Source organism: Grus americana, chromosome 3, assembly GCF_028858705.1.
Source record: "Grus americana isolate bGruAme1 chromosome 3, bGruAme1.mat, whole genome shotgun sequence".
Classification (NCBI taxonomy): Eukaryota; Metazoa; Chordata; class Aves; order Gruiformes; family Gruidae; genus Grus; species Grus americana.
Window position 1 is genome coordinate 21,798,155 of NC_072854.1, and position 12,468 is coordinate 21,810,622.

The 12,468-nt window shown below is 38.0% G+C and overlaps 1 protein-coding gene across 1 annotated transcript; it reads left to right on the forward strand.

Moving 5' to 3' along the window:
• Window positions 1-1,288: 1,288 nt before the first annotated feature.
• TMEM18 (transmembrane protein 18) lies at window positions 1,289-10,863 on the forward strand. Its single transcript, XM_054818892.1, has 5 exons — window positions 1,289-2,647; window positions 2,892-3,012; window positions 5,321-5,375; window positions 6,399-6,492; window positions 6,586-10,863. Exons 1-5 carry the CDS (start codon window positions 2,600-2,602, stop codon window positions 6,673-6,675), a joined length of 408 nt encoding a protein of 135 aa, XP_054674867.1. The 5' UTR covers window positions 1,289-2,599; the 3' UTR covers window positions 6,676-10,863.
• The last annotated feature ends 1,605 nt before the right edge of the window (window positions 10,864-12,468 follow it).

The window sequence follows — 12,468 nt, forward strand, 5'->3', positions numbered from 1 at the left end:
TATGCTTCTTATATTGCAAAGCACTTTAGCTTCTTAAGGCAAAAACTAAAAATGTATTATCAAAAAAGCAAACCTATATCTTAAGATCTTAGTGAAAGAAGATCATTAAAAATTATCTATCTGCTAATTCAAAGACTCATCATATAAAATAAAAGAAATTAAGCATTTACCCTACTTGTAGGGAACTTCAAAAACAAATGTTCTTTTCTATTCTCTTGGAGATTCTGAGCTGCATTTCCCTCAGCAGCAAGTATAACAGACACTTCCAAGTGGTCTCTAGTACAGTGCCATAAGATCGCTGGTGAACATCTAGGGTTACCACTAGAAATATCATTTAGCATGTAAGTTTGGGATTGCCTATCGTAAGTAGTTTTTTTACCACCCAGCTTGGCTTTTCAGCATCCTAAACTTAAGATAAATGTGTGATTTCAGATCCTTTCCTATGTAAAGCAAATGAAGATTTTTGGTTGTTAAAAGGGAAAAAAATCCTTTTATGAATCTACTTTTTTTTTTGATCTTTCATCCAACTACTCGGATAATACTGTAGTGTGGAAAGAAATTACATAGGAATCTGAATCTTACAACAGAAAACTGAGACTGAGTTTTAGAAACTACTTAAGTTACTTACAGTAACAAGAACAGAAATATTTATATATATCATTGGTATTGTGTATTTCTGGTTAGTAAAGTATATTTAAAACTCAGATCTAAATGCAGCATACTGGCTCTCTGAAGAAGCTGTAAAAGAACAAATACACAGGTTTTTCCCTGTGACAGAGTCATGTATCTGTTTGTTACCTTTTAAGTATCTTCTGTTTCACATTTTATTCTCCACTAAAAATATATGAAAGATAACCTATACCATGCAAAATATCCGGTAATACTTATGTATCTGCTACCACCTGCTGACAAACAGCATTATTGACTTTATCCTAGTCAACCTTAAAGCAGCAACTCCTATTTCCCTATAAGAAAGTTTCCACTGCTGCTACAGTGGCTCACAGTAAAACTACATGAATTTTTTAATATGGTGTGTTGTAGCCATAATAAGTCACAAATTTCCTATCCACCCAGCTTATCTGCATCACCGATTTACCACTGACCAGCATATTCTGCTCATAAAGTAGCTACTATATCCTTCATTTGCTGAAGCCCTACCTTCACCTATTGCAGATGGTTACTGTAGTCAGTTACTGAGCAATTACAAGAAACCGATTCCTCATTTACAAAAATCCAAACCCATTTTATTTGTTACATTAGCCATTAAGACTTTCCAAACGACAGCTGGATTTCTTCCAGCCTTATTTCCCAATCTACAATGTGGAATTTAAACATCTTTTTTTCCTCCAGTCTCAAAATTAACAGCAGAATGGTAGTAGAAATGACCACCTTTGCATCACCCTACTTAATTTTACAATGCTTTAAGTAAAACCCTTGACTGGCTTCCAGATATTATTGTTGTTGAGAAAAAAAGATTACCAAAAACTTAAATCAAAACATAGAAATGCATCCTCAGTTTCAAGTATCTCACACTGAATTGCAGAAGTAAAAAGACAGTAGTTCACAGTGATGGCCTGTAATGTACTATATGGCAGACTAAATGAAAAAAGTATTTGTAATATTTACTTATACATGGACTTCCAAACATTTTGAAAAAAAAGCCAGAGGGTCAGAAAAAATAATTTCATGAAAGCAGAATGGGGAGCTACAGTACGACAGTAAGGTTTGCTTGACATAGCTAATCCAATTAAGATTCATTAAATCTCCTGGCTTAGTTGATGAATCTGAGCTTGATGTCTCTATTGAAGAGTGACAGGGCTTTCAGAGTGGTGAGTTCTTCCAGATGTACATGTGTTTAGTGAAAGGAGTTATAAATGAGAGGTTTAACCTTTAAAATGTCTTATTCACTTTCCATTGTACAGTAATTCATTTTTTTTTTTTATTTGGAAAAAAAATTGTATTTTTCACTTAAGTTCCTGCGTGGAATGGTCAACTGGGTTTTTTTGTCAGAAATTTCCATCTGGGCTTAAAACTCCCTTTTTCCTGCACTTCCACCCCTAAAGCAGCTGAAGCCAGACACCAAGCGTTGCCAGGAGAAGACCGAAGCCAACACCAACGCTGGGCCACCGATCCCAGCGCCCTGAACGCCCCGGCACCAGCCTGACTCCACTGAGCAGATAGTGACAAAAAATACTCCCACCAGCTTCCTAACTTCAGTATTAAATGCTAAAAATGTAACTGGAGCTTCTTTGCCCCGTGTCTGCAAAGGCAGGGTTAGTTCTGAGGCACGCAGTTTCAGTCACAGAGGCAAGAGAGGCGGTTCTGACTTGGCGTTACCCTCAGGGGAGGCAGCCACTGGGGTATGGAGAGCCTCCTTTGCTCGTCCCCCCAAATACAGGACTTGCCCCCCTGAGGGGATGAGGGCGGTGCTGGAAGTATCACCTGCGCAAGAAAAACACCTGCCTTGCCCTCCGTTGCCCTACGGGGAGCGGCCGAGCCCTCCTTGCCGACCAACTCCTCTAGGCTGCTGCTGCCGCGGGGCAGGGAACCGGCGGCCATCGAAGTCTCGCGAGAAGCCAGCAGCGACGCCGCCGCCGCGATGGAGCAGCCCCTGAGCAGCCCGCCGGGGCTGTCTGCCATCCTGGCGGTGAGGAGGGGGACGGGGCAGGGCTGTCTGCCGGCCCGGGGAGAGAGCGGGAGGCACCAGCCGCCGAGGTGCAGAGGGAACGCGCGGAGCTGGCTCCTTCCCCAGCTTGGCACGGGGCGGGCCGGTGGGCGCAATCCGTGACTGAAATCGGTTGCCGTTTCGGTGCGGGAGGAGGAAAGCTGCTTGCTCTAGGTGCCTGGTGGCACTTCTGCGATAGCCTAACCTCCTTTCATTTTGTCCGTAGAAGACGGACTGGTCCGAGCCGTGGCTGCTGGGGCTGGCGGTTTTCCACGTCCTCTGTTTCCTCCTGACCTGCATCTCTTTCCAGCACTACCGGGTGCAAATAGGGCACTTCCTCTGCATGGGTGAGTGGTGCAGTCACGCTTCCGTGAGCTCGCGTGCGGGTGATAAAGGGCGTGTGCGTTGTTCAGGCTGCTCGTACTCTCAAATAGCTTCCTTTGGTCTCTTAGTGATAGCAGTTTTGTTCATGTACGTGCACGGCGCACGGTTCTGTACTTTGCAGCGGATAAAGTGCATGCAAATTAGTATTTCTCTTGTAGTAGTGCATGTGTCTGTATATGATAAATTGTTATAGAAGCTGTTATGACCTATACTTATATATTTAGTTGGTTTCCCAGACTGTATGAAGAAGTGACTTAAAACTCTGGCCTTAGTGAGGATCTGGGATAAGTAAGGTTTCCGCATGGTAAATGCTGTGTGTATCACAGCTTCCCAAGGAATTGTTGCTGTGCTGGAGGAGAGAAGAAATCGGCTGAGAGCCAGCCTTATTCCAATGCTGCAGTTCAGTAAACACAGTCAGCTTTCAGCTGGATTCGTTTCTGCAGCAGGTTCGTCATCACTGTGATAATGGCACAAAGAAGAGCAAGACTGGTTTGGTACATTGCAGTAACAGCTTGTGTTACCTCAGGGTTTATCAGACTTCAGCCTGAGAATCACAGTGGCCATGCCTAGCCAAAGCTGTGGTTTTATGGCTGGCTGGCCAGAGTTGTAGTAGCTTTGCAGAGGGTATTTGGTTTAATTAAGATGGCATGGATTTGGGTTAGATCCATGTATTACGAGCAGTACCTTAGTTCTAGCTATGGGTTGGATTTTTCTGGTGAGTTGGGTTTTTTTACACAGCACCTCAGTTCTCTCATGCATGCAGGATAGTGGAGGAAGAATGAGCAATTTAAAGAGATTTGCAGTCAAAAAGCCACTTGAAGACTATGTTGACTTATTTTGAAATACCTTTTAGTGAACTACTCAAGTTGGGAGAGGAATTACATATTCCTCAAAACTGGAAGTAACTTAACTCAGCTGACACTAAGGTTCCAATAGAATTAAGTACCCCCAAGAAGGAATCTAGAAATCTTAGTAATTTCTGTACAGCCACTTGTAGCTGCAGAGTTTAAAATGATCTACAGAGGGCAAAATAACAATGCCCTGTTTATCACACATTAGGCCTGTAAGTTCCCTATAAGAATACAGGCTGTTCTTTCTTAAATTAATATTAGACATTCAGAATTTCCAATGACATGCTGTTTACTTTAGACTCCTTATCTAAAGTATCTCCAGGGTCACTAACAGTAGTTTGAATGCCAAGGTCATTGGAAAATGCAGTGGAACTGATCATTTCTAGCCCAGGCGTGATGTAAACTTGCTGTTAACAAGAGTGCATAAAAATATCCATATTGAGTCCAAGCCTTGTTTGTACCTGAAAAACTGAATCACTTTTGATATATCTGCAATATAAATAACTTTGTATTGTAGATAGTCAGAAGTAACTGAAGAAATTATGAAATTATCACATTGGTTTGCCTTGGCAGCTGAGCAGCTATAGGTATATTTATACTGTGCAGTAGCAAGCAGACGTGAGCCAGATGATGGCAAAACAAGATAGCACTCCTTCATATCACCAGATTAGTTATTTAATTGCCTTGTTCAGGTCATCTTCAGCTACTGAATCTGGTTTATTTGCTTTGTTTCTTGTGGAAAAGGATAAAAGGACAAACTTAAAATTTTGTAGTTAAATGGCTTTTCTGTTAAACATACGATTGCACTGAATTTTCTTACTGTCTTGATGGCTTCATATTGCATGTAATTGTTGAGTAAGAATATGATAGTTTTCACCTGGTTGCAGCAGACTGCTCTGCTATGCACCTGTTGAAACAAAGTTTGTATTTTACCAAAATGCTTATATATAATTAGTACCCTAACTCCAGATAGTAGTGTTGGATATAGCAGTGTGACACCATAACATCTATAAATGGTAACTTAATTTCATACCAGTTTGGGGGAGTGCTGGCATTCCATTCTACAGACATAACTTAGAAGCAGTCACTAAGAAGATTGTTGGAAAAAATACTGATTTTTTTTTTTTTTTAATTCATTTGTATGCTGAACTCTTTCTGTAAGCTCAGATGAGCAGGATTTTATGTTTGTTTGTAATATAGTGGGTATGTTTTGTGATCACTTTATACTTCTTGGTAACTATATGGGACATTAAATCAGAATTGGTTTTGTGCAGTTCAGTATTAAATGTGTAATTTGATCTTCTGAGGATCAAGGAATTCTAATGTCTGGTATGTATACATCTTTAGTATAGATGGCAGAACTGATGGCAGTTTATTTTTAAAGAAATACTGAATCTGACATTTTTCTTTTGTTGTACAGTGGGCTTAGTGTACTGCGCTGAATATATAAATGAGCTAGCAGCCATGAATTGGAGGTAAATGTTTTCACTTTCATTTTTGCATTTAAATGAATGTTCTTCTAAAAATATTTTTTCATGTTATTCCCAGAGAACACTAAAGAGAATCACTCATGCCTCATCAATAGAATGTGATGGCAGAGGGTCTGTTGCATTGATTAATATAAAGCTTTTGAACAAAACCATACAGTACAACATAGTTATCACTTAGCTTATAAGAAATGACAATTTTTAACAGCTAGCATGTATTTATTGTACTGCTTAAAATCTGTTTATATAGATGGTTGTAAACTAACTAGTCAGCAAACCAAGAGAAAAGCAGAGTGAGAAGGTTAAGGGGAAAAGGATGTGAGCTTTGATTACTTTTTTTGTTTTGGGGGTTTTTGATACCTATTCATGTTTAATAAGCTGAAGTTAAGTACCACTTCTCAAAAATGTCACTGCTATTTTATACACTCAGTTATATGCATGAAAAGCATTTGTCTGTTTCACTAAGACTGTGTACCAGAATTAAACCGATGGCTTATTTTCATAAGCACTGAACTACCCTTTCCCTGATGTAACTTGAAATTGTGTTTAACGCTATTTTATGCAGGCATCTGATTGTAAGTCTTTATGTTTCACTTCAGGCATACACGACCTAACTTACAGCTTTGTTATATTTATTATTTCTGTTACCTTTTTTAATATGAGTAAGCAAAAGACCTGAGAAAGTAATTTCAGACACTTCAGGATAAGCCTGATTTCTGATGCACAAATATATGTACTATTGTAGTCATGTTGGTAAGTTAATCTATGGTTGTTTTATTTAGGTTTTGTGCAGTAAAACTTTGAAGAAAATAAAGACTGGTATTGTAATAAATATTGTATTGACTGTCTCTTTGTTCTGACTTAACACAGTAGAATGTTGGTCTGTGCTTGGGGATCCCAAGTAGGATAATCTGTACAGTGTCCATGTTAGCGTGAAAGTCTAATGTTATCTGAACTGAATATTACATGGAATAAAGCTTCCTCTTTTTTTCTTTATTTTATTTCTTTCAGGCTGTTTTCTAAATACCAATACTTCGATTCAAGAGGAATGTTTATTTCACTTGTATTTTCAGCACCACTACTGATGAATACTATTATAATTGTGGTATGTATGTGTTCATTTATATGGATGCTTTCATTAAATTGATAAGTAAATGTATGGAGATTAGTTATATTTTATAATTTATTTACTTTTCAGGTCACTTGGGTTTACAGAACTTTGAATGTAATGACCGAACTGAAGACACTACAGCAGAGAGTGAAAGCAGAAAAAGAGAAAAAGAAGTGAAAGCGCCTAACACTTTTTTTTTTTTTTTTAAATTGTAATAATACTTGTCCAGGTAATCAGGCCTTCTGTATGTTTACCCTGAAACAGCAATGTTTTTGAGTCTGATGTCAAGAGGACTTTGAACCTGTGAGCATGGACAATGAGGAGAAAGCAGGTATCTACAATACATTTGAATTGGCTGTGAAATTGAGAAACGAAACCCTGCCTTAACAGGTCCTTGTGCCCTTCAATGTAAGACAGTTTTCCACCGTGACCAATACTATTAGTATTGGTGAGACGCAATCTTCAGTCTCTCTCCATTTGCCTGTTTTTTTAAATATGTCTTAACTGTGTGTTTAAATATGTCCTAACTGTGTATTTATCAAGTATCCCGTCTTCTCCTGCTTAAGCCACTTGAAGCAGTGTTGTGAATTCCAGTAAATGAGGGATTGTGTTCAGAACACCTCAGGAATCCATGCTTCTATGAAGCATTTCACTTCTTTATAAATCAAGTTTCATACTTCCTATGTGTATTGTGCACCAATAGGATTTTATAAATAAAATTATCCCCTATATCTTAAATGGTGTTAATATGTATTAATTTTTAATCAGATTTTTTCTTTCTTTTTTCTTATAAAAATTCCCAGTTTGGTAAAATCTTGTGCTTAATTTGTGTAAGTAATTCAAAACAATCTCTGCATTTTTTCAATTTACATTTCATGATTTTAATGCTGCTAGATAAATATCTTTTCTTAAAACTGGATTAAATTTTGATAGTTTTTGCTTATTTGTATAACAGAAAGGAAGAGGAGAAACTTTATAATGTTCTATGTGATGCTATTTTTTCTCTGCTTTACTTTTAATTTTCAGTTACTTATTAAAAAAAATAACACTAGTAAAAATGAAGATGACTTCAATTTTGCTCAGAGTAACCTGTTTTTATTGGATTAAGGAAATTTGAGGGGGCAGGAATGGACACAATGGAAGACTGTCCATAGATATTTAGTGAAAGTTGTATCTGGAAGCAGTTAAACCTTTGTGTGGAGACCTAAACATCTGTCTAAAATAGATGTCATTTGAAACATAGGAAAGATGTTCTACAAAATTGACCTTAGACTAATCTGAAGAAGAATTTGGTACAAAAATGCAGAACACTAGTAAGTTTTTCAGCTAAGTAAGTATTTGTGAAATTAATTTTAAATGCTCAAATAGTCTTCACAACAGCGGAAATACGGACCCGAGGGAGATAAGCAGATGCATATGCATACACAGTTTGCGAGTCCCCTCTTTAGGGAGAGAGTGAAACTCTTTCTGGAGGGCTTCCCAGCATTGTGGAAGGGCAGTGCAGAGTTAGTCTGGGATCCATTTCTTTACCTTTCCCATGGATTAACTTAGCATGGCTCTCCTTGTTCTTTGCTCTATCAAGAATTACAGACAGCTGGGCTACTTTATATTAGCAAACCAAATAAATGCAGGCTTGCTATATTCTCCCATAATCATCCATTCTGTTCAGACTCTCAGTGCAATGGTGGGCAGTGTCAACTGTCACTTGTCCGTGAAAACATCTCTAGTGGTCTGGTAGATGTCCTGTACCTTTTGGGAGCCATCTCTGTTTTGAAGGAGTGAATAGAATCTATCCAGATGGCTGCAAGATGGACCAAGGAACAGGCTTCTTTTATAGATGTAGCTGTAGTCCTCCCAGGCTGGTTTAGAAAAGTTCAATTTCGCTTTTAAGATTTGATGGGGAGAGATACACTATTTTTCATACATGGCACTAAGCATGACCACACAAATGTGCTTCTGACTTTCCTCTTGTGAAGTGTTCAGCAACAATATCAATGCACAACTGTTTGTTTCACCCACGTAAAGCTGTAGTACCTCATCATACTGAGGTGCCACCTGTTATCAATAGCCTTTGGCTTCGCAGCATGTTTGAATCTGATTCACGGTAAATGAGGTGGCTTGGCGCAGCTAAGCAGCAAGTCTCTTGCAATGGAAAACAATGTGCCTTATTTAGTACATCCAAGGCAAACTTTCCCCAAACAGTTCAGTATTTTGTCTTTCTTGTGTGTGAGGTTGGAAGAAATGAAAATTCCCTCTTCTGTAAGTATGTGAAAATGGTGAGATGGAGCAATTAAAATGGTCCTTTCTAGCGTAACATAGACAAGATAACAGAAATTACTTTTTCTGTATTGCCCAGTTTTGTGTTATTCTTGCTTGGCACAAGATTTATGAGAAATTCTCTCTACCTTTGGGGATCCCAAATGAAATTTAAAAAATCTTATGCTTGCTTAAATTTTTTTCTTCTTCCTCTCAGTGTAGTTGACCTTTCTGGCAGTATTTCATTTTGTGTTGGATTACCAGAGTAATTTTGCCCTTTAATACAAGATCCCAGGGCATTACAGCCCTTTAACAAAGTTGAAGAATGAAGAACCCTAGACTGTGAGTGGCAGGCATTTTATTTTTAATTAGCAAGTAAAAATCCATTTGAGCTGTATATTATCTGTTGATTTCTGATACCACTGACAGAATGTATCAGCTAGGAGGCAGATAATACTTTCTAAACCAAGTAGCAACGTGGTGGGTTTTTCTTGTCTTCTAAGGTATTGCTGAGTGAACGTATAAACAGCTCCAAATGCCAAAATTATATCAGGGGTTTTTTTAAAGGATGGACATCTCAAAATGTATACTTCAAACTGTAAGCTTGGTGGTTTTAAACCTTCCCTGACTACTGAAACTATAAGTAAATGTAACTTAGATAAGAAGTTTTCATACACAGAAATGGGGTTTACATATATATATGTTTGTCAGAAAAACATTCCCACTTTGTACATTTCAGAAAGACTCAAACTTTCATCTGAGTTGTCCTCTAGCTAACCCTGCCTAAGAAACACTAAGTTTAAGAGCTAAGTTTAAAAAAAAAAAAAAAAAAAAAGTAGGTGTCTTTTTAACCATAAGAGAAACCTTCAGTATTAAGTATAGCGTGGCTTTTCATCATTATGTGTCTGGATTTATGAAGTGATAGTGCGGTAACATAATGTAAGGGCCTAGTTACTGACAAACCAAAATAATTACATCATGAATTTAGAGACTGTTTTTCCTATTTAGAATTTTGTATGTCTAAGTCAATAAGAGCCAAATGTTTAGGGCTGGTGGAATACCTTTGCCTTTAATTTAGACCTGAATTTAGGCTGCTTTTGAAAGAGCCTGTTTATTTCAGTTTGGAGCGTGCAGAAAAGCTGGTAGTTGCTCAGTTGGATCCTTTGGAGAGTAGGAGACAGAGTTGATTTGTTCCTGGTTCTGTGTGTCTTGCAGGCAGTGACTCATCTTCAGCCTTCCTTAACGTGTCTTTCCACAACAGCACACGGTGGCAGCCAGCGTGGAAAAACATTAAAAGGGAGAAAGTAATATTAACCTGGCAACTTTACCATAGTAGAAAGTAGTTTTGTTTCATCTAAATCTGTGAAAAGATAGATTAGTGGAATTTAGTTGGCAGACTTCCTGGAGTTTGAAGTTGGCCTTGTTCCCTATGGAAAAGTAATAACTAAGATGAGATGAGGTTCCAAGAAAGAACTTCAAATTCCCTCTTTTTTCCACATCCACTGAAATGCCATATCCTTAGCTTTTAGTGTATTTTCACTTCTTTTTGGTTCAATGAATCTCATTATTCTAGACAAAATGGAACAGATCCAATAAGGGAATTTGAACATCTGTTCCTCAGCAGTATTTGCTAGCTTAGTAGAAACGTGTTCTGGACATCCCTATTTCCCATAAAAAACACCTATCTCCCAAAGACATGGACGGACAGTAAATTGAGGTCTCCTGCATCCTTGTGTGTATTCTAAATAAAGAACTTTGAAGGACAGTCTTACTGCTGGATCTTAAAAGAAGGGATCTACTCCAGAAAGGCCATGTTAGATGGTGATCTGCTGTGGCTGTGAATCCTAAATGGAGGAAGAGTGTATGGGGAATTGCTTTGCAGATTTCAAGAACCATAAGCTCTAATCTTGAACTCTGTTTTTTATAGGAACTGGAAATGTCAGGACAAAGAGGAGTAGTGATTCTTTGTGTGAACAAGATAGAAAAGAATAGGGCTGTAATGTAGGGAATGTTCTATTTCTTTAAATACAGCTAAACATTTTTTGCTTGCTTTTATTGTAAGCTTGATTAAAAATTAGACCTGAAATGTAATTTTTCTCTGTAGATGAACACACCGTCTGTATAGTTAATGCATCAAAATATGTTTCTCTGTTAAGGGAACCCACATATTGTGTATATTTGTTTATTTTAATGTTTTTAAGTATGTTTTAAATATTTTAATATGTTTCAGCAAAATACAAGTAACTTTTGTGCATCAGGGGCAGAGATCATGACAGTTAATGAAACTCACCACTGGATGTCACTATCTCACATGCAAAAGCTGACTCAAAGCTTTCCTTCTGAGCCGGTTCTGTAGAGCTTTTCACCATAGCTTCGTAAATACTTTCTGCAGCATTTTGGAATGGCCAGGAAGGTTTGGACTGTAGCCTCTGAAAGCATAAATTATCTGACCTGCAAGATACACCTCCAGTTACTTTCAAATGTTTATTGACACTCTTGCTTTTTACATGAAAAAGTACTTCTTGTAGCAGTGATGATGTGCCATATATGCTTCCAGAGTCAGGCCTGTGGGGTTATTTTGTGTTTTAAAGCTTCTTAATGTGGCAAAGAAATAAATATCCCATTTGCTCATACCTACATTTCATATGGAGGAGCCTCTCTTTGACCAATTAAAAAGTATAACAACAACAAATAAAACAATTACATTATTGTGTGAACAATATGCAGGAAAGCTTACTGAAGCACTCTGGTTCATGAACTGACAGAGCTTGTGCATGTCTTCTATTTCTTTGTGATTTACCCTTGCATAATACATAGTTACCAAGTCTGTCCTTAGTCTGTTACGTAGCTAGCAGTCACTTATAGTCGTGATTGAGGTTCTCAGAAGTCACTTCAGACTTTCTCCACCATCTGGCAAATGGTACTTAGCAGTGTTAAGAGGCTTTATGACTTCATTTGAGAAGTCATAGATGCAGAGGTCTGCACTTGGTGTTCCCCTTTATATACCTGTTTTTCAGCCTGTTTTTATTTATCCTTGGAATTCATCTGAGTTCTGTTTCCACACACCACCTCTTTAAGAATATAGACACTCAGTTTGAATGGACTTTAGTCCCCTTCCTGTGATTTGTATGCATGCACATACACATAACGACTCTGAAAAGATGAGGCAATTATAACCCAGCGTGCTTGTGGAATGCCAGCCTCGTAACTCAAAACTGATCTGCTTTATGGACCTTTGTTTTGTAATGTATCTTCTGACTAGTTCCTCCAAATTGTGGCCATGCTTATACCTCCGTTTTGCTGCAAAACTAGAACAGTGCTGTACTGAACAGAAAATATCTCGGAGGACTCAAAAGGAAGGTCTCTACATTTCCTATATTTGTGTTTATTGTTTCATATAAATAGGAACTGTAGGAATCTTTCTCATATAGTTTCACAGGCATAATGAAGCCAGGAAAAGAGCCATAACTGGTAATATGTTACACTTCCACAAGCACTGACTGTAAGTGGTCCCACTGAAATCGTGGTCCTGTTTTCTTTGGCACTGTCCAGAGTTAGAACCAGTTGAAACCAATGTCAGGATCAAATGTGTTGCCTCTTTCATCTGCAAATGTTACAATAATTAGCAAGGCATTCAGCAGAACTGATTGAAACAAGGCACATTTCTTAAAATGGATAAGTTCCAGGTGTCATTTATAACACGCCTGTTAATCC

Excerpts from the sequence above, each read along its gene's own strand:
- TMEM18 (XM_054818892.1), top strand. The coding sequence starts at position 2,600 with ATGGAGCAGCCCCTGAGCAGCCCGCCGGGGCTGTCTGCCATCCTGGCG. Across the intron at positions 2,648-2,891 it reads GGCTGTCTGCCATCCTGGCG|AAGACGGACTGGTCCGAGCC; the intron begins GTGAGGAGGGGG and ends TTTTGTCCGTAG. Across the intron at positions 3,013-5,320 it reads AGGGCACTTCCTCTGCATGG|TGGGCTTAGTGTACTGCGCT; the intron begins GTGAGTGGTGCA and ends TTTGTTGTACAG.